We start from the raw sequence: 22849 nt of genomic DNA, 5'->3' as shown, positions 1-22849 counted from the left end.
TATTGGTGTGCTTCTTCAAGCATTTTGCATGATTTTACATTGGAAAGAGTATGGTGTCACACTGCTCTGACATCTTAAAGCAATAATTTCAGTTTAACAATATATATAATATATATATATATATATATATTATATATATATATCACTCCTATTCATCAAATTGGATCACTGCTCCAATGATTTTCTGAATGAGTGTCATTTTTTGCAAAGAAGTTTTGTTACTTTTCTCAATAATTTTAGCTGATTTTAACAATGTATGATTATTAATATAGCAATTTAACGCTCCACTAGTGTCCCATCTTAGAAATTTTACTTCAATGTAAAAATTTTGACCCTTCCTCTAAGGGACTAAATTTACTTAAGGTGTCCAATATCAATCACTGTATCTTGGACTATGATTTGGCCTTTTTCCTTGCAGCTTTGGAAAAATCTTCCTGGTCTATATGAGCTTCATCAACGTTTTTCACTGTTTCTGGCTGGTTCACATTTCTAGGAGCTGTTATTACTTCTGGCTGCTACCTTTGCAGAGTATGACATGCTCCATGTGTTCCTAAATGATTGAATATTTCAAGGGACACTTTTTTTTAGACTTTTTTTTCCTTTTTTTTATCTAGCATATGACTTTTGATGAATTGAAGTTTTTTTTAGGATATCACACTGCTGACATATTTTACGAGATAGTAGTGTTGGTACCACATTGTAAAATACAAGGATACAATAATAAAAGGGCGGCGATATATCAGGAGTAAAAGTTTTAAACTGGGTGAAGCCAAATCTTACAAAATGGAGAAATAGTTTGGTTGAGATAGACTGGACAGGACTGCTAAAGGATAAATCAGTGACTCAGGCTAATGTACACAACCACTTCTATTGGCCTGGACTGCACAAAGATGTGGTTAAATTTTGCCATATGTGTCAAAACTGCCAAATTATGACATATATGGCAAATGCCACATGCAGTAATAAAACCAGCACCTTTGTTGCCATTTCCTGCATTCGAAGAACCTTTCACACGGGTTATGATTGATTGTGTAGGTCCCCTCCTAAAAACTAAAAGTGGAACCAGTACTTACTAACCATAATGGATGTGTCTACCAGGTTTCGAAAGGCAATTCCATTACAGAGTTTTAAGGCAAAAAGGGTGGAAGAGGAGTTAGCAGCTCACTTTTTCCAGTATGAGCTACTCAGAGATTCAATCAGGACAAGGGTCTAATTTTACTGCTAGGCTGTTTAAGGAAGTCATGGTTCACTTAGGTATACAGCACTTTGAATCAAATGTGTACCATCCTGAATCCCAGGGAGCCTTGGAAAGGTGCATCAGACCCTGAAGACCATGTTAAGAGCATACTGTCTGGATTACACGAATGATTGGGATAAAGGTATCCCATTCATATTGTTTGCCATTAGAGATGCGCAAAATGAATCTACTCAGGTACTCCTTTTGAGTTAATATTTGGACATGAAGTGAGAGGACCTTTGAAATTAATTAAAGAAAAAATGATTAAGCCAAAGTCAGAGATCTCACACCTGGATTACGTATCTGAAGTGAGGGAGAGATTGAATCAGGTAGGTGAGCTAGCTAAGCAGCACCTGAAGAGGGCACAGCATTGAATGAAGCAGGTGGCAGATAAAAACTCTGAAATTCAGATGTTTTCCTGTGGGGATGATGTATTAGTATTGTTACCAGTGGTAGGAGATCCCTTCAAAGCCAAAATTAGTGGTCCCTTTCAAATTGAGAAAAAGCTCAGTCAGGTAAGCTATCTGGTAAAGATGTCGATAGGAAAATACTGTATCAGGTACATCACGTGAATATATTGAAATCTTACTACAGTGGAGACAGGGAACTACTATAAATGTTAGTTACTGCCCTGCAGAGTGGAGAATCAAATCCAGATGTCATGGCATTTATGCCTCAAAATATGTTAAATAATGAGGAAGTCCTTGAGGAGTGGGATAGGTTAGAAAGCTATCTGTCTCAAGGGTAAAGAAATGAGTTGAAAGGTTTGTTGCAGCAGTATGAGGATATATGCAGGAATAAGATGGGGAGGACTAATACTATGGTGCATGAGGCGGAAGTAGGGAATGCTGTTCCGATAAAACAACACCCCTACAGGCTTAATCCTCTCAAAGCCCCACAGGTCCAGAAGGAAGTGGATGAGATGGTCAATGAAGACATCCTTGAATTGAGTCAGAGTGAGTGGAATTTGCCGATTGTGTTAGTTCCCAAACCTGATGGGACTTGACAATTTTGTGTGGACTATTAGAAGGTCAATGCTGTAACAAAATTGGACTCCTATCCAATAGCAAGATTGGAGGACTGTATACAGAAAGTATGTCAAGCCACTTACGTCATGAAGTTGGACTTACTGCATTATTGGCAGGTACCTTTACCAGAGGAAATGGAAGCAGTTACTGCATTTGTAACCCCAAATAGGCTATATCAATTCAAAGTGTTGCCCTTTGGAATGAAGAATTAGATTACTTAGATTAGATTAGATTACTTACAGTGTGGAAACAGGCCCTTTGGCCCAACAAGTCCACACCGTCCCGCCAAAGCGCAACCCACCCAGTCCCATTCCCCTACATCTACCCCTTCACCTAACACTACGGGCAATTTAGAATGGCCAATTCACCTAACCTGCACGTTTTTGGACTGTGGGAGGAAACCGGAGCACCCGGAGGAAACCCACGCAGACATGGGGAGAATGTGCAAACTCCACACAGTCAGTCGCCTGAGGCGGGAATTGAACCCGGGTCTCTGGTGCTGTGAGGCAGCAGTGCTAACCACTGTGCCACTGTGCATAAATGCACTAGCCACATTCCAAAGACTCATGAACAGAGTTGTGGTGGATTAACAAATTGTGCAGTTTATCTGGATGATGGAGTGGTCTTTAGTGATCATGGAAAGATCACATGGTACAGTTGGCAGAGCTCTTTGAATGATTATGAGAAGCAAAACTGGTAATAACTTAAAGAAAACACAATTCACAAAGACAGAGGTCTTGTTCTTGGGACATAACATTGGACATAGAAGGTTGACCCCAGGGAACATGAAAGAAAAAGGCCATCAAGGAAGTTCTATGACCATCCTTAAAGAAAGAGGTGCTTCAAATTTTAGGACTAAGCGGATTTTTCTGGAAGTTTATTCCAAACTTCAGCAGTGTGGTGGCACTGCTAATGGATTTACTAAAGAAGAATACAAAATTTCAGTGGCCAGAACAATGCCAGGAGGTGTTTGAGAATTTAAAAGCCATACTAACCAGAACACCAGTTTTAGCTACACCAATTTTTGTGAAACCCTTCAAAGTTGCAATCAATGCTAGTGATGTAGGAGTTACGACTACAGGAAGATGATAATGGAATTGAACAGCAAATTGGTTACATTTCAAAGAATCTCATCATCCACCAGAGAAATTACTCTACCATTGAAAAAGAATTATTGAGTTTGGTGCTGGTCTTACAACATTTAATGTTTATGTGACGAACAATGTGTCGGAGATGGTTGCGTACACCGACCACAATCCTCTTACATTCTTGGAAAGATTTAAAGACAAAAATATGAAACTATTTCATTGGAGTCTTATGTTACAGACTTTTAATTTACAATTTGTACATGTTGTGGGTTGTAAAAATGTGATAGAAGATGCATTATGGCAGATTTAAAGAAAAAGTGCAGATAAGATTTGACAGATTTCAATGTTATATATGTGTGCAGAAGTTAAATTGTAAAGTATAACTTATACGAATGACATATGTAGTTCATATAAATGGGATTAAGAATTAGAGAAGAAAATTATGATGGTTCATTTTTCTTCTTAAGGGAGGAGGTGTTATGAAGTTGAAGGCATATACTGTACCTTTTCTGAACCAAGAACATGCAGCACCTGTGTATATGACTAGATGTACTGGAAAGTTGAAACTATGTAACATTTGGCTGTGAAATGGATATCTGAGTTTTGGTTGCTGTTTTGCTAACAATTCAAATTTAACCAATGAGATTAAATTATGCCCCAGGATACTAAAACCTAATCGAGTGTGAATTTATTGTTTTGCCAACATCGAACCAATGGAGATGATCAATGTTGGGGTCTATAAAAATGCAGCCATTTTGAAATTTGGTCAAAGAGCAACTCCCATAGAGAGAGAAACTAGACAGCGAATTTCCCATCTAACATCTTGCTCTCCAAGCAATTAGAAAAACACTCTCTATCAAAGGTACCTTTTCATGTGAAACACAATACAGTAAAAAGAAAGAAGATGATCCAGAAAGATCCACAGCCAGAGCGAAGGCACAGAAGAATATAGGGACTATGTGGTTTTGAAATTAAGTTGATATAATTTTAAAAACTGTCTTATTGGAATAGCATATTGTTATAGAGTTGGAGGCAGATAGTAAGCAGTTAAGAGAAAGGCGGGCTTAGATTTGTGAATAATGTTTGTTTAATGTTCTCTTTTACAGTTAGAAAATAAATTGATGTTACTTTCTTTAAATAGTGGAATTTGGGAGTTTTCTGTCACTGATATTTTAACAGATTACAAGGAGAGGTGAGCTTTTCCGGGTGCTTGGTTAATTAACAGAAAAGGTTCATCTCCATGTTGTAACAGCTTTCACAAAAGAAGGGGATGGTGTGATACGGTCAGCCAAGAGAAACAGTATGACATATTGGACAAAGAAATCATAACAAAAGAGGAAGTGTTAGAGGAGCTGGAGTAAATAAATTGCCAGGGTCTTGTGGATTGTTTCCTAGAGGTCAGGGAGGAAATAGCAGATGCTCTGAAGGAAAGTTTCCACTCTTCACTAGACATAGGTGCAGTGTCGAAGGACTGGAGGAAAGCACATGTGGTTCCATTGTTTAAAAAGGGTACAAAGGAAATGCCAAATGATTATAGACCAGTTAGTCTTACTTTGGTGATGGGCAACTTATTATATTCAATCCTGAGAAAGGCATGGACTAGTCAAGGAAAGTCAGCATAGCTTTGTTAAGGGAAGGTCATGTCTTACAAATATAATTATTTTCATTGAGCAAATGACAAGGAGGATCATGAGGGTAGTGCAGTGGATGTTGTCTACATAAAATTTTGTAAGGCATTTGGTTTTACATGGCAGACTGGTCGAAAAGGTAAAAGTCCATTGGATACAGCATAATGTGGTGAATTGGCTCCAAAGTTGACTTAACAATAGGAAACAAAAGGTAATGGTTGATGTCTGTTCTTGCAGATAGAAAGGTGTTTCAAGTGGTGTTCCATAGGGCTTGGTGTTGGTACCCCAGCTGTTTGTTTAATATATTAACAATTTGGAGTTTAATGTGGGTCACAATTTCCTGATGAAGGGCTTTTACCCAAAACGTCAATTTTCCTGCTCCTCGGATGCTGCCTGACCCTGTTGTGCTTTTCCACCACCACTCTAATCTTGACTCTAATCTCCAGCATCTGCAGTACCCACTTTCGTCCGTAATTGGGAAATTGGCTGACGACACAAAAATTGTCCTGTAGTAGATAGTGAAGTGGATAGCTGTAAGTACCAAATGATATAAATGGGGAGATGAAGTGACAGATTTTGGCATGAAAGTGATAGTCGTAGAGGTAGCAGTACAGTTGGATCAGGTTGAAAAGAAGGCATTTAGAATGCTCTTCTACATTGGTAGAGGTATTACAAAAGTAGGAATATAATGATGAAACTGTATAAGACACTGCAAGGCCACAACTGGAGTACTGTATGCAGTTCTGGTCAGGAAGGACATAATTGTTCTGGGAACAGTGCAGAGAACATTCAATTGAAGGCTGCCTGGACTGAGGAATTGTAACTATGAGGATAGATTGCAGAGGTTGGGGTTGTTTTCCTTGGAACAAAGAAGGCTAAGGGGCAACATGATTGAGGTATACAACATTGTGAGGGGTAGAGATAGACAAAAGGATCCTGTTTCCTTTGGCAGACAGTTCAAAACCTAGGGGTCATAGATTCAAGCTAAGTGGCAGAAGGATGAGATAGAATGTGAGGAAAAACCTCACGTATTTGGAATTCGCTGCCTGAGTTAGCAGTGGACACAGAAACCCTAAACTCCTTCAGAAAGTATCTGGATCTGTACCTGATGTGCTGTAAGCTGCAGGTCTATGAACTGTTTGCAGGAAGATGGGATTAGAAAGGGTATCTGTGTTCCTTTTGGTCTTCATGGAGAAAATGGACCAAATGGCTCCCTAATGTGCTGTATCATTTCTATCATTTCATGGTTCTACATCTAAATGAAATCTTTAGAAACATATTGCTACCATCAACTTGTATAATGACAGGCTAATGATGTTACCACTGCAGACCTCATAGAAAAGAAGTCTTGTTTGCATCTCATGGGAAAAATCTTTTACATTTGATGGTTGAGCTTATCTTTTGATGTCAATTAATGTTTTTCAGACACTAATTGTCTTATAAACCATAAACCACTTATCCATTCGAGCCAACTATCTATTTTAGGTTAAGATTGTCCCCAGAGGTTAGGTTTCCTTTGAGGCCAACATTAGGCAAGACAATCACAGAATTTAGGAAAAGATACTGGCTGATTATGACTACTGCACATGTTGGAGGCCAAATTTCATTTTATATTGTTCCGGGAATATGGGTCCATTGGCTAGGTCAGCATTTATTAACAGACAACCATATTGCTGGGGTCTAAATTCACATGTAGGTCAGACTGTTTAAGGATGGCAGGTTTCCTTTCCTAAATTACCCATTTCTGAAACAGGTGGGTTTTTATAAGAGTTGATGATGGTTACATGGTTGACATTAGACTGGCTTTTTAATTCTAGACTATTTTAAAATTGAATTCAACTTTCACCATCTACAATTGTGGGATGTGACCACATGGCTCTTAAATATAGGTCGAGGGTTTGGGATTAGTAGTCCAATGACATGATCACTATGTTAACACCTCCCCATAAATCATAGAATAGTACAGCACAGAAGAGTGCCTTCGGCCCATCGTTTTTGAATTGTCCCAAAATAGGGGGAGGTGTTATGAAGTTGAATGCGTGTACTGTAGCTTTAAGAGAGAGAGAGAGAACATGCCACTACCTACACTCGTCCCACTTTCCTGCACTCGGCACTTTGCCATGAATATTTTGACCTTTCCTGTACTCATGCAAGTACTTTTTAAAGGTGTGAGGATTCTGCATCAACTACCCTCCTAGTCAGTAATTTCCAGACCATCACCAATTTCTGGGTGAAAAGTGTTTTCCTGAATCCCCTCAACATTTCTTGCCTTTCACTTTAAAGTTATGCCCTCTTCTTACTGACCTTTTGATTCAGGTGAAAAGCTTCTTTTTATCTACTCTGTCCATTCTCCCTATAATCTTATACATCTCCATCAGGTTTCTCCACAAACATTTCTGCTCCAAATACAGCAACCTGATCTTATTCAGCCTCTCTCCATTGCTGAAATGCTCCACTTCAGGCAACATTTTGGTGAATCTCCTTTGCAATCGCACCCTTCCTATAGTGTGGTGATCAAAACTGTATGAGTGGCCTAACCAAGATTCTGTACAGCTCCAACATGACCTCAGTGCTCTTATAATCTATGCTGTGACTGATAAAGGTAAGCATCCCATAGACCTTCCATGATTAACCTGTCATAGAATTATAGAATCATACGGCACAGAAACAGACCTTTCAGTCCAACTAGTCCATGCCAACCAAGATTTCAAAACTAAACTAGTCCTATTTGCCTGCATTTGGCCAATATCTCTCTAAGCCGAAAATGTGTTGCTGGAAAAACGCAGCAGGTCAGGCAGCATCCAGGGAACAGGAGAATCGACGTTTCGGGCATAAGCCCTTCTTCAGGAATGAGGAAAGTTTGTCCAGCAGGCTAAGATAAAAGGTAGGGAGGAGGGACTTGGGGGAGGGGCGTCGGAAATGTGATAGGTGGATTTCACCAGTTTCTTCATTTCCCCTCCCCCCACCTTGTCTCAGTCAAATCCATCGAATTCAGCACCGCCTTCCTAACCTGCAATCTTCTTCCTGACCTCTCCGCCCCCACCCCAGTCTGACCTATCACCCTCACCTTGACCTCTTTCCACCTATCACATTTCCGACGCCCCTCCCCCAAGTCCCTCCTCCCTACCTTTTATCTTAGCCTGCTGGACAAACTTTGCTCATTCCTGAAGAAGGGCTTATGCCCGAAACGTCGATTCTCCTGTTCCCTGGATGCTTCCTGACCTGCTGCGCTTTTCCAGCAACACATTTTCGGCATGATCTCCAGCATCTGCAGACCTCACTTTCTCCTCAATATCTCTCTAAACCTTTCCTATCCATGTATCTGTCCAAATGTCTTTCAAATGTTGTAACTGTATCTGCATCTACTACTTCTTCTTGCAGTTCATTCTACACACAAACCATCCTATGTGTGAAAAAGTTGCCCCTCTGAGCCTTCTTAAATCTTTCTCCTCCCATCTTAATATTATGTCCTCTAATTTAAACTTCCCAAACCTAGGGAAAATACCTCTGCTATTCACCTTATCTCAACCCCTTATGACTTTATATGACTTTATATGACCTTCTATGCTCCAGTGACCATCAGGGATTTGTGGACAAGCACCCCAAGATTCCCCTTTTCTTCTGAGTTTCCTACTGTCCAGCCAATCATTGAGTACTCCCTTGTCTTGCTCCTTCTTCCAAAGTGTGTCATCTCATACTTATCAGAGTTAATTTCCATCTGATAATGATCTGCCTATCTAACCAATTGGTTTCTATCTTCCTGTAACCTAACACCTCCTTCCTCACTGTCAACCACCTGGCCAGTCTTTGTGTCATCCGCAAACGGATTTATCATCCCCCCCACTTTCTCATTTACACAAAATGAATATCACAAATAATAAGGAACCCACAAGCCACTAAGTATTTATGCAAAGACATTATTGATTTGTTTGCCACCCTCTCAGTTCGGGAATGATACATGCTGTCAGGAACACTGAAGGAGAAAACAAAATATCAACTGAATTGATTAAGATAATAAAACAAAATTTCATTTTAAAAGTAATTTCCCAGACCTGAGCTCTGGTAAGTTCATGCCCCAAATACATATTAGAAATTTAGGGTGGTTATATGCACAAGTTCTCCAAATTCTACTAGGTTCTCCCATAAGAGGTACACAATAATAAAAAAAACTTCTTAAATGCACACTTACTGGAACGTCAATCATTTGATATCCAACTCGTCTTCTCCAACTGGCTGTCTTCAAAACAGAGCATATCACTGATAAGCCACACAGGAAACCCAATGCGATCTAAAGCAGGAGAAAAAGGAACCAAAGAACAACGAATTCAGTTTATAAAAGTTTTTCTTGTCTTTTACTTTGCATCATCCACTCACACACCTCTCCTTGACCCTCAACCCCCAACTCCAACATTTGCACTTTGTCAACATATTTTTATCACTGATTATGAGAGTAGATAGGTCCAACTTGAAGAATCTGGACTTTGCATTACTGAAGTTAGGCAAGTGAGTTCCTCCTTTCCCATGTGTAAAGTCCCCTCCTTGTTCCGCTTTATCTCCCTGTCAATTTCAGATGACCTAATCAGGCCTACTAAATATATTGTTCAAGAGAAGCAGGACAACAGAAAAGGTCTTGAATTTACTACTTAATTAATCAGAGCAGGCCCTCCTGATGAAGGGCTTTTGCCCGAAACGTTGATTTTCCTGCTCCTCAGATGCTGCCTGAACTGTTGTGCTTTTCCAGCACCACTCTAATCTAGAATCTGGTTTCCAGCATCTGCAGTCCTTGTTTTTACCTAATTAATTAATCAGCTACTCAAACAAAATCTCTCTTAAGTCAACCTAATAAGTACATTAGTTTTTTATATAAATGCAGCACTCTTAACAAATGTTTCATAAAAGAAAAGTGGATGGCATTGCGAGAATCTACCCCTTTAATTCTCGAACTGAGGTTTTATTTTGGATGGATGGTAGGAAAGACAGGTCCTCCTGCTGATTACCATAGTTACCAAAGAATTTCCAAAATGCTTCCAAAAGGTCTATATTACTTAAATTTAAATGTATTGACCCTCAAGCCTAATACATACATATGAATTTTGTAAATAACTTTTTTATTCAGATAATTTGATCAGTGGTTATGGGCAGCCAACAAAAACCATTTGACAACTGATTCTGATATTATGACAATCTCCTCTAAACACTCCTTCTATAACACATTTAAAAAAACTGTACAAATGTGTATTGATAAGTCGTTAAAGTAGAAGTGCATAGGTGAGACCTGAGAGCCAGTGATATTAAAGCAAAGGAAAACCTACTTGAAAACAGTATCAGTATCATACCAATTTCAATTGAGTAACTGGAGAATAAATATTGCGAAATAATTCTTCTCATAATTATATTTACCTGTTCCATCAACAGTGACTTACTAATATAGTTGTTGGAGGTCAGTCATCTCAGCTCCAGGACATCTCTGCAGAAAACCATCAAAGTAATGTCCTAGACTGAACCATCTCCAGCTGCTTCATCAATGGCTTTCCCTTCATTATAAGGTCAGAAGTGGGCACGTTGTTGATGACTGCATAATGTTCAGCATCATTCATGACTCTTTAGGTACTGAAACAGTTCCAAGTCCAAATATCGCAAGATCTGGACAATCTTGGGCTAAAAAGTGGCAAATAACATTCACACTACACAAATGCCAGGCAATGCCATCTCCAACCAAAAAGAATCTAAACATCACCTTTTAACATTCAAAGACACAACCATCAGTGAATCCTCCACTACTAACATCCTGGGGGTTATCATCGACTAGAAGCTAAACTGGAGTATGTAAGAGACAAAGAATCCTGTGAGCACCTCACTTCCTGATTCCTCAAAGCCTTTATACCATCTACAAGGCACAAATCAGGAGTGTGATGAAATATTCTCCATTTGCCTTGATTAGTGCAGCTCCAACAATATTCAAGAATGTTTACATCAGCCAGGACAAAGCTTTACTGGCACTGCATCCACTAACATTCACTCTTTTCACCACTGACACATGGGAGCAGCATGGTGTACAAGATGCACTGCAGAAATTTGCCAAATCTCCTTCATTAGCATCTTCCAAAACCACAAATACTACTATCTAGAAGGAGAAGAAAAACAAATACATGGGAATACCACCACCTGCAAATTCCATTTCAAGCCACCCACCATCCAGATATATAAAGAAAAAGTCACTGTTCCTTCATGGAGGCTGCATTAAAATCATGGATGATCCTTAATGAAATGGTGATGGACCAACAGCACAAACACTGCAGAAGCAGCTCATGACCAACTTCTCAAGGGCAACTGGGGATGTATAATAAATACTGGCCCAGCCAGTGTCACTCATATCCCATGAGTGAATTAAAACATAATTGTGATAATTTTCCCAAATCATCATAAATGTAATTTACTGTATGCAGCAAACAAAGCTTAAAAAAAACTTTGAAACATTACCAGCACCTAACATATTATTCAAAAGTCATGTACAGATGGATCAAATAAGAAATAATGAATAAGGTATTATGAATCAGATTGTGAAAGAGACACTGACAAGTCATTTATAAGATAAAGTCTATATAGATTGGTATCTTCTTGAAATTAGTCTCCTGCACCTATTTCAGAATGATACAAGGGAAAAACTGCAATCATCATGCCCAAAGATTAAAAATGGGATGATTGTAAGTCTCTCACACACATAGACGATTATAGCACAGAAGAATGTAATTTGGTCCACTGTTTCCGTGCTGGTGAACAAAGATCTGACTGCATTAATTCCATTTTCCAGCATTTCGCCCATAGTCCTGCAGGCTATGTCAATGCAAGTGAATATCCAAGTACTGCTGAAATGTTACAAGAATTTATGACTCAACCACTCTTTCAAGATATGAGTTTCAGACACAGACCACACTCGAGCGAAAAAAAATTTGCTTCAACTCCTCTGTTTAGTGCCCTACATTAAATCTATGATCCCTGTTTATTCACCCCTCTACTAATGGAGAAAATGCTTCCTATTCACCCTATCTCTGCTCCTCATAATCTTATACACCTCTATCAAGTCCCCTCTAAACCTTCAAGGCTCTAAGAAAAACAACCACAGTGGATCACCCCTGTATTCCTCCTAGGAGTCTGCAAGACTGAGCTGTCAATATCTCCCAAAATATTTTTTTTTACCTAATCCTAACGTTAAGGACCCTTGACACCCAGAAGTCCATGGTCCTAGTCTCACCTTTTGTCTTTACCGGAACATATTTGCCTGTACTCTCATTACTTCGTTCTTGAATGCCTCCCATTGCTCTGACAGTTTTATCTGCAAATGGCTGCTCCCAGGCTACTCTGGGCCAAATTGCAGAATCATACCATACAAAAGAGACTCTGCACCATTAAAACTACTCTATAATCTGCACAAGTCCAGCATTATGACCACAGCCTTGAATGGGATCACATTTCATGCGCTCATCCAAATACATTTTAAAGGTTATGTGGTAACTCTCCTCAACCACCCTCCCAGGCAGCGCATTAAAGATTCCCACCACTCTCTGGGTGAAAAAAGAATCTTCAAAACACTTCTAAACCTGCTGTCTTTCACTTTAAGATTATGCCCCCTTGTTAATGATCCTTCAACTAAAGGGAAAAGCTGCTTTTTATCCACCCTTTCCATGCCCCTCATAATTCTATCAGGTCCCCCTTCAGTTCTCTCTGCTCCAAACAAAGCAACCTGAGCTTATCCAGCCTCTATTTGTAGCTAAAAAATTCACCTCAAGCAACATCCTGGTGAACCTCCTCTGCATTCCCTCCAGTACAACCAAAGCCTTCCTATACTGTGGTAACCAGAACTGTACTCCAACTCTCGCCTCACCAAAGGTTTGTTTAGTTCCAACATAACCTCTCTGCTCTTATAATCTGCCATAACTGGTAAAGGCAAGTGTCTAATAAACTTCCTTAACTACCCCCTACACTTCACAGATCTGTGAACAAGCACCCTAAGATCCTTCAGTTCCTCTGACCTTCCTAGGTCCCACCATTAACTAAGTATGCCCTTATGGCTACTTCTTCCAAAGTGCATCACCTCACATGTTTCAGGGTTAAATTCCAAGTCACACTTTTTTGTTCACTTAACAAATTCCTAAGACCTTCTTTCGATCTGTTAATTACCCAGCCAATCTTCATGTCATCCACAAGCTTGCTTATCATTCCCCCACACAGAACAATAAAGCATCCAGCACTGATCCATGTAGAATGCCACTAGACACGAGTCTCCAGTCATGCAAACAGTCTCTATTACCACTTTTTGTTTTCTACCATTAAGTCAATTTTGGATCCAATTTGTCATGTCACCCATGGATCTTAAGTTATTGTTAACTTAACTTAATCAAATCAGCCTTTTCCAGTTTAGAACTTTCATTCCTAGCCCATACTTATCCTTTTCTGTAACTATCCTAAATATAACCAAGTTATAGCCACAAACTCCAGATTTCTTCACTATGGATATGTCCTCAACCTGCCTGGGCTCATTTCTGAATATTAGGTTGAGAATTGCCCCCGTCCTTTTGAGATTTCTACACACTGGCTAAAAAAGGTACTTCTGGATGCAATTTAAGAATTTTGTCCATTCCCTACCTTGCACATTAGAACTATCTCAGTGAATATTTGGGTGGTTAAAATCCCTTTATATTACTGCTTTAATATTCTTACCGTTTTCTGAAATTGGAGGCCAATATAAACACCCACAAGTGTGTTTGCCCTTTGTGTGTTTCTTCTACCCATATGGCAAAATTTGATGATTCTTCCAAGATACCTTCCCTCCTCACTGTCCTCTTCTTTCCCCCTCTCTATCTCCCTTAAATATGCTATAAACCAGGAATGCTGGATTGCCATTACTGACATCTTTCAGCAAGTTTCAGGCATAGCTATAAAATCATAGTCAAATGTGCCTAACTGTACCCCAAGCTCATCTATATTATTCCTCAGGTTCCTTGCATCTAAATATATTCCATTTACCCTTGCTAAACTTATTCTTTTCTTACCTACTCTGTTTCCTCTTCCTTCCAATCTCACTTACTATTGTCTTCTAATTCTATCTCAGCCTCTCTTCTCTCTCATGTCAGGATTCCATTTCCCTGTTGCCAAGGAGTAATTGGAGTCCATCTATCAGTGACTTTATAAGTCAATCATTTTGTTACCATTTTATTTCTTGGTTTTGCAACCAAATTTGTTTGAGGGAGTATATTGATAACCTGATTCAGGAAATCTGAAGAAGTGTAGTACACATTTCAAAGGTTGTGCCTTGCTTTTAGTGACTCCACCTTGATTGTGATGCTGGGGCTATAAGGGTGCATAAGGAGCTATTGCTTCCTACTGATGGAAGCAAGAGGTGAACTAGGGAAAGCAAGAGGCATGGTTGGATGCTATACATGTGGTCTGCAGCAGGACTCTGGTGCATTGCTCCTTGAATAAAATCTAAAAGCAGGAATGCAGAGATATATTCACTTACCATATAATATGAATGACCCCAGCAGTATGCCTTTTCAAGCTTAGTCCAGTATGTCACTCTTCAAATCAACTTATCTATCAGGAGCATCTATCTCATTTGTTCATTCTTTCATTCATTTATTCAATTCATGCCATTATTTTCTCTTAAATGTCTATTTGTTCTCTCTTTAGAAAAGAAAACATGTTTCATGAGTCAGGGAGCTGAAGCTGGCCCTTGTGATGACGCTGCTCCTTTAAAAAGGTATGTTGTCCTTGGTTTTTTTCAAAAGTGTTGTATGATACAGAGTTGCTGAGAGGTCTAGTTTGGTTAGGTTTTAGGGCCAAGATGATTATAGCTAACATTTACTGCCTCAGGAAAAAGGCTTTCAAGTTTAAAATTAAACACTTGCACAATGAGAAGGGAGTGGCCAGTTCTCCCAGCTCAGCTTTTCTCTGGTTTGTTTTTAGCAGTCTGGCTGTTCAGAGAAAGCAGTCACTCAGTTTTGAGGCAACTGGTCAAAGAAACAGCTACATGGAAGGTGTTCTATGCGGAATCTCTCTGACATCTCTCCTTTAAGACCCTGTGTTTAATTTTAACTTTTGTGTCAAGGGGTGTTTATGGGGATTGTTGGAGGGATTTGGAACAGCATTATTAAACTGGGATAATCTGTTGGGTTTTCAGAATTACAACTTTTAAAAAGTATCTGGATGGGTATGTGAATGGGAAGGGTTTGAGGGATATGGCCCAGATGCTAATGGGACTAAACTAGGTTATGATATCTAATTGGCATGGATGAGTTGGACCAAAGGATCTGTTTCTGTGCTGTACATCTCTATGACTCGATAGATTAAGTTATTCTTTATTTGGTTCTCCTTTTTGTTTTACATTTGGTAATCTTGCAAAAAATTCTGTTTTGTTTAAAATTAAGTGGTTGGGTCAGCTGCATCACTTCTGGAATATCCACTGTACACCTGCTTAAAACAACTAGTAAAGTTCGGGTCCAGGCTACTTTCTTGAAATGTTTTGAGAGGGTCTGGCCTGGTCCATAACACCCTATTGTTATCTCTCAACTGGAAGCCAAAGAGAAAGATCCATTGGACATTTGTGGAGTTTAACAAACTTAATAGTTGCAGACCAGACCACTTATCTATCTGTCGAGGGAAGAACAGAGTTAACATTTTGAGTCCAGTGACTCTTTGTCAGAACTGGAAGCAGATAGGAAATGGTGGTATTTATGTTGATGACTGAGATGAATAAATGGAGATGGTGCCCAAAGAAAGAAAAAATGAAGTAATCAAGTGGATTGTAAACCAGGGAAGAATAAATGCTGAACAGGTGATAACGGGGACCACGAGTGGTTGAAAATGTGTTGGCTGTGCTGAGAACAAGGACAGGACAGGCCCTGGAGACATGTGTTTGTGGGGACGGAGAAGGGGGTAAGTTATGAATAAGGTGTGATGTATTCATCATCTAAAATTGTTAAACTCAATGTTGAGTCCTGAGGCTGTAAGGTGTCTGAGTGAAAGATGAGGTATTGTTCTTCCACCTTGTGTTGAGCCTCACTGAAGCACTTCAGCAGGTGTGAGACAGAAATATTGGCATAGGAACATAAAGGGCCATGAAGTGGAAAGCAACTAGAAGCTCAGAGTCGTTTTTACTGGTAGAGCATATGAGTTCTTCACAGCAGCCATCCAGCCTGTATTTTACCTCTCTGGTGTATGGGAGACTGTATTGAGAACAGAGAATATGGTAGACTAGGTTGGATGAAATGCAGGAAAATCACTGGTTCACCTGCAAGTTATGTATGGGGTCTTGGATAGTGAGGAGGGACGAGGTAAATGGGGAAGTATTACACCTTCTATGATTGCATGGGAAGATGCCATGGGGTGTTGGGAGGTATTGGGAGTGGTCGAGAATGGACCAGGGTGGTCCTGGAGGGAACAGTTCCTGTGGAATGCTGGCAAGGAAGAGGAGGAGAATATCTGTTTGGTGATGGCTTCCTGCTGGAGATGAGAGCTTAAGATCCTTTGGATGTGGAAGCTGATGGGGTAGAAAGTGAGGACAAGAGGTACTCTTGCATTGTTTGGGAGGGAAGGAAAGGGGTGACAGCAGAAGTGTGGGAGATGTCTGGACACAGCTGAGGCCCCAGTTCGGTGGCCATGGTATTGGGGAATCTTCAATTGAGAAAGAAGTGGTATGTTTGAGGCCTAACTGAGCGAGGTGCTATCATCAGATTAGAAGCAATGAAGTCCTTAAAGGGTCTGAGGATGTCAAGCACAGCCAACCCATTTTCAGCCACTCAAAGCAGCTATTTAGCTTCCCTTCTTCCCTGGCTTACCATCAACAATCCCTTTGTCTACTTCCCTTTCTTTCATTCTCTGGACACTGTCTCCAACTATCCACATCATTCCTCCTCCCCATCATCAGCATAAATACCGACATTTCCCAGCTGCTTTCAGTTTTGACAAAGGTCACTGGACTTGGAACATGAACTGTATCTTTCTTTCCACAGACGCTGTCGGACCTGTCAATTTTTCCAGAACTTTCTGTTTTTGTTTGTTTCAGATCTCCAGCAACTGCAGTTCTTTGTTTTGTTCATTCTTGTTAACTTGATGACAGCATCATTGTTGGATGTTCGCTTGATGACTCACACATTAAAGTGTGCAAATGCTGCTTACGGAGAGAGTCGGAATTGGATAGTATGCAGAGTGCTGCAAGATCTGCCAAGCCCTACTCAGCAGGACACAGATGCTATCCTTTGAGGTTTTCAGAAACTTCATATCGATGGAGAAGGAGCAAAGAAGATTCAATATATTACTGGCAGGTGCCCCAGCAGCACTGTGCATATCTGCAGAGAGATCAAAGAACTCTTCCACATGTATGAGTGGCACGACACCACTGGTCTTTGTGGTTATTTCTTTACTTGTGGAATGAATGGTGAAATGAAAATCAAACATAGCAATTTGATTTGGCCAGTTGTTAGGGATAGGAGGGTGTAACTTCAAGTGAGACAGGTACAGGAAGCCACAGGGTAGGAGCCTCAGCCTTTGCAATTGTCCAAAGAATTTGAGCTTTTTCACCTTGTTTGGATGAGAGGGAAGGCTGCAGGGTGCATGAACCAACTTTTTATTTATATATTGACTCGTGGGATATAGCTGTCAATAGTTGGTCAGAATTTATTGCCCGTCCCTAGTTGCCCTTGAGAATGCCGTGGTGATCTGCCTTCATAACCCGCTGCCATCCATGTGATTCACAATGTCCTTAGAGAAGAAATTCCACGATTTTGACCCAACAACACTGAAGGAACAGTCATATATTTCTAAATGAGGATGGTAAGTGGATTGGAGGGAAACCTCCAGTTGTTTTCAAGTATCTACTGCCTTTGCATTTGGTTGTGGTCATGGACGTGGAAAATGCTGTCTAAGGATATTTGCTGTGTGCTGCTCATCGATGGTGGAGGGAGTGCAATACTTGTGGATGTAGTGCCAATCAAGCAGGCTGCTTTGTCCTGGTTGGTGTCAAGCTTCTTGAGTGTTGATAGAGCTGCACTCAGCCAGGCAATAGTGAGTATTCTACCGCACTTATAACTTGTGCCTTGTAGATGGTGGACAAACCTTTGGGAGTCAGGAGGTGAGTAAGTCACTGCAGTATTCCTAGCCTCTAACCTGTTCTTGTAGCGACTGTATTTATATGGTGAGTCCAGTCGATTTTCTGGTCAATAGTAACCCTAGGATGTTGAGAGTGATGGTAACACCATTGAATGTCAAGTTGAGATGGTTAGATTGTCTCTTATTCGAGATGGCCATTGCTTGGCATTTGTGTGGCATAATGTTAGTTGCCACTTGTCAGCTCAAACCTGGATATTGTCCAGATTTTGTTGCATTTGAACATGGACTGCTTCAGTATCTAAGGAGTCTTGAATGGTGCTGAACAATATGCAATCATCATCAAAATCCCTTCTGACCTTATGATGGCCTTAATTCCTAGGAACTCATAGGAATTAATCTGAGGAACTCCTGCAGAGATGACCTGGAGTTGAGATGGCATACCTCCAAAAACTACAACCATCTTCTTATGCATCAGGTATGACTCCAAATAGCAGAGAATTTGTCTCCTTAGTGTCAGTGATTTCAAATCCGCAGTAGTTTGCTTTTACCCAGTGATTTCAGTTTTGCTAGTGCTCCTTGATGCCACACTCGGTCAAATGCAGCCTTGATGTCAAGGACGGTCACCGCCGCCTCATCTATGGAATTTAGCTTTTTTGTCCATCTTTGAACCAAGGCTGTAATGAGGTCAGGATCTGAGCGGTTTCAGCGGAATCTAAACTAGGAGTAAATGAGCAGGTTGTTGCTAAGCAGGTGCTGTTTAATAGCACTGTTGATAACATCTTCCATCACATCACTGATGATTGAGAGTAGACAGGCGTGTCAGTAATTGGCGTGGTTGGATTTATCCTGTTTTTTGTGTGTAGGACATATTTAGCTCTGATAGTGGCTTTGTGGTACGTGAAGTCATTAAGGGGAGGGGGTGTGATGCAAAGAAGAATGTAATGGTAGCAGCGGACAGTATAATGAGAGAGATTCACACTGTTTTCTGAAGCAGAGAGTGAATCCTGATGGCTGAGTTGCCTATCTGACAGTATCTGTGGGCTCTGAAGATGAATTATATTAAACTTGGAAAGTTAATTCTGTCTTCCTGACAGTCCAGCTGAGTTTCTCCAGTTCGCTCTGTTTTAATCTCAAACTCTGGTAATTGGTTTATAATGGTAACCTGAGCTTTGAATCTGTTGGACAAACTTGTAGCTCACTTGTATTGTAAAGGTCATGTCTCATTCTGTTCCGCTTTCAGATTTTTTATTACTTCAATTATCTTCACTTTGAACACCTTGAAGTTAATTATTGTTAAGGTTCGTTGTGAACCATAAACAACTGCGGTTATCATGATTAAAGTTTCAGTGACAAGAACAAACTGTTGGTTACTAAGGCGAATCTTTAGTTGAAATAACAGAATAATTCTTTCTAACAGAAACCTACCTCTGTATTCTGATAAGCTGATGACAAGTCCATTTCATATTCAACTGAAAAAGATATCTGTTGGACATAAGGGAAAAAAAAATCAAATAAAGCATCCAAAGTTTATTTCAAGCTAATTGCTCATTCCTTAAAAATCTAAGTAGCAAACGTAGATGCCAACTGTTGTGTTTGATGAGGACAATCAGAATTTTGGGAATAGGTATGTGCTAATTGACCAATATCAATGGCCTTAAGAAAATTTTAAGAAATAGGAGCGAGATTAGGACATTCAGTTCTCTGAGGTGTTCCACCAGAGTATAATTATGGTTATAACTGCATTTTCCAGCCTCTCTCCATAAAACTTGGTTCACTTGCTGATCAATAATTTAAGACAGCCTGTACAATGACCCAGCCTCCATTGCACACTGCAAAGAGAATTCCAAACACTGATGACCCTCTTAGAGAAAAAAAAATCCTCATCTCAATCATAAATGGGAGAACCCCTAATTTTAAACACTGCTCCTTTATTCAAGATTCCCCATGAAACATTTATTTAGCACCTACCCTGTCAAGGCACTGCAGAATCTTATTTTTTATTATTATGGTAAGTTCTCATTCTTCTAAATTCCAATGTATTTAGGACAATCTGCAGATTTTTTCCTCATAGGACAACTCCTCCATCCCAGGAAACAGCCTAGGCAATCTTGTCTGAAATGCCTCCAATTTCAATATATCTCACCTTAACTGAAGTGATCAGAACTACACACAGTATTTTAGATGAGATCTAACCCAATACCCTGTATAGCTGTAGCTCGATTTATCAACTTTTAAACTCCATCCTCTTTTCAATAAAGGCGAATATTTCCTTTGCCTATTAGCTACTTTCTGTACTTGCATGCAGACCTTTTATGATTTGTGCATAATGACATCTAAGTTCCTTTGCACTATAGCCAAAGTACATAACCACATTTTTCAACATCGCATTCCATATGTCCTTTTTCTTTGCCCTCTCATTTAACCTATAATCATCTGTTCAGATATGTTTTGGGTTGAGTTGTATCAGAAATCGGCAGTGATTTTTCTCAAGTTTCAGAAAGTTTCTGTTTGAGGTGACAAGCAAGTTTTCACACACTATTATCACAAGCTCAACTCATTAACCACATCCCTATGGTACCTCACTTGTCCTAGACTGTCATTCATGATGGGCAAAAATTCTTGCCACCACTGGGATATACTAGGATCCCTGCACTGATGCCATCTTTCCACCCAAGCCATTCACTTGGTTAAGCATTAGCAATCCAGAGTTTCTTCCACTGTGGGTGTTTTCAAACAGCAACCAGAAGGTAATGTACATCAGAACGCAATGGTAGCACAACTTACACTTCATTGCATATATATCTGTGCATTCCTACAATGCTTCCAAGAAGCACATTTTGGTATTTTATTACATTAAAAGCATTATATAAAAACAAGACCCTATGTCTTATTTTAATTAGAGTGTATGAATAAAGTGTGTTTATCTTCAAGTCTGATAGTTTGACCAAATCAAATTGCATCTGGAATGCAATGCCTAGCACTTGCCTTTAAAATAAGAAAACGTTAGGGTCTGGGTGATCTCCTTGATGTGGTGTGAAGGGGTTTGGTCTGGTCCATAACAAATTGGGGGCTCTTGTTGGGATCAAAATTTGTAATTCCAGGTTGGGTTTACGATTATTGGATTCAAAAGCAGTGAGTGGCATATGTTGGTCCTTTTTTTAATTTCAGATGTCACATTCACTTAGTTTAAACAGGGTGTGCCTTGTGTAATAATGGCTCTTTCAGTCGCTAAGAGTTTTCTGTGTGTAGACAAGTCACTTTGCGTGTTTTACAGAAAGTGAGCAAGGCAAAACTTTCAGCATTTGCAAACAAGTTTTAGTTGGACTTACCTCTATGTGTGGAGAAAGGGATAATAATTGTGGTAATAGCACATCATTTACAATTGCCAGCAATCAGAATCATTGGAGATTGCTAAAATTCAATTGAATATGAAGCTGCTTGAATTAGAGGCAATGACGAGGGACAAAATAAAAATGGCCCTGGCAGACCAAAAAGACAGAGAAAAGAAAATGAAACCATTTGAATTATGATTAAAAGCAGAGGAAAAAGAAAAGGAAGGGATGGCCGAGCAGAAGAAAGGGAGAAAGAGAGAGCTTTTGAGCTTCAGAAGTTGGAGCTGAAAACTCAAAGTCAACTTAAAATGATGGAGGTGGGGATAAGAAGTAGGAATACTGATGAAAACAGTGACAGAGAGCAATCCCATTGTAGCCAAAGGCCTAGTGTGTCCAAGCATTGCTTAAGGTTGATGAGAAGGATGTAGAAGACATTTTCATTTCATTTTATTTGAGAAAGTGGCTAAACAAATAAAATAAAACAAAGGGTGCATATGTAAGGTTTAGGAGGCTGGGAACTGACAAAGTCCTTCAAGTGCATAAGGAAAATAGGAAATAACTTAAGGAAGGAATTAAAAGGGCTAAAAGGGGTCATGAAAAGTCGTTAGCAAACAGGATTATGGAGAATCTCAAGGCTTTTTATACATATACAAAAAACAAGAGGGTAGCCAGGGAAAGGGTTAGCCCACTCAAGAACAAAGGAAGGAATGTATGTGCAGAGCCCGAAGAGATAGGTGAGGTCTTAGAATATACTTTGTATCAGTATTCACGAAAGAGAAGGAATTTGTGGAGGCTGATCTCAAGGAAGGGAGTGTTGAATTTCTAAGCCAAGTTGCTGTTAAGAAGGAAGTGGCATTCTGCGTCTCAAAATGACTAAGATAGGTAGGCTCCAGGGTCATAATGGCATCTCTCCCAGAATATTGATGGAGGCAAGAGAATAAATTGCTGGAACATTGATGGACAGCTTTATTCTTTGGCACAGATGTGATCCCAGAAGACTACAGAATATCCAATGTTGTCCCATTGTTTAAAAAGAGTTATAGAAATAATCCAGGAAATTACAGGCCTGTGAGCCTCACATTACTGTTAGGGAAATTATTGGAAAAGATTCTCAGGAACAAGATCTATTAGCACTTAGAAGCAAATGGACTGATTAGTGATAAACAACATGGTTTTGTGCTGGGGTGGTCGTGCCTCCCTAACTTGATCATGTTTTTTGAGGACGTGACAAAGTTGATTGATGAGACAAAAGCAGTTGATGTTATCTCCACAGACATCAGTAAAGCCTTTGAAAAGGTCCCTCGTGGCAGATTGATACAAAAAGTGAAGTCACATGGTATCAGGGGTGAGCTGGCAAGATGGATACAGAACTGGCTTAGTAATAGGAGACAGAGGGTATCGGTGGAATGATGCTTTTCGGAATTAAAGGTTG

The 22849-nt window shown here is 39.8% G+C and overlaps 1 protein-coding gene across 1 annotated transcript in view; it reads right to left on the bottom strand.

Annotated features, from left to right (window-relative positions):
- tmem67 (transmembrane protein 67) overlaps window positions 1-22849 on the bottom strand; it is a 208576-nt gene that overhangs the window by 62093 nt on the left and 123634 nt on the right. The window contains exons 12-13 of the mRNA XM_087985875.1: window positions 19511-19567; window positions 9171-9269 (exon numbers count right to left, since the gene is read on the bottom strand). Of these exons, the coding sequence (XP_087842001.1) occupies window positions 9171-9269; window positions 19511-19567 (156 nt within the window). The remainder of the gene's footprint in view (window positions 1-9170; window positions 9270-19510; window positions 19568-22849) is intronic.

Source organism: Chiloscyllium plagiosum, unplaced genomic scaffold (assembly GCF_037043375.1).
Source record: "Chiloscyllium plagiosum isolate Xiang-an unplaced genomic scaffold, Cpla_swu_hap1 HiC_scaffold_4, whole genome shotgun sequence".
Classification (NCBI taxonomy): Eukaryota; Metazoa; Chordata; class Chondrichthyes; order Orectolobiformes; family Hemiscylliidae; genus Chiloscyllium; species Chiloscyllium plagiosum.
Note: the sequence above shows the minus strand (reverse complement) of the source record. Positions and strands in the feature narration are given on the sequence as shown.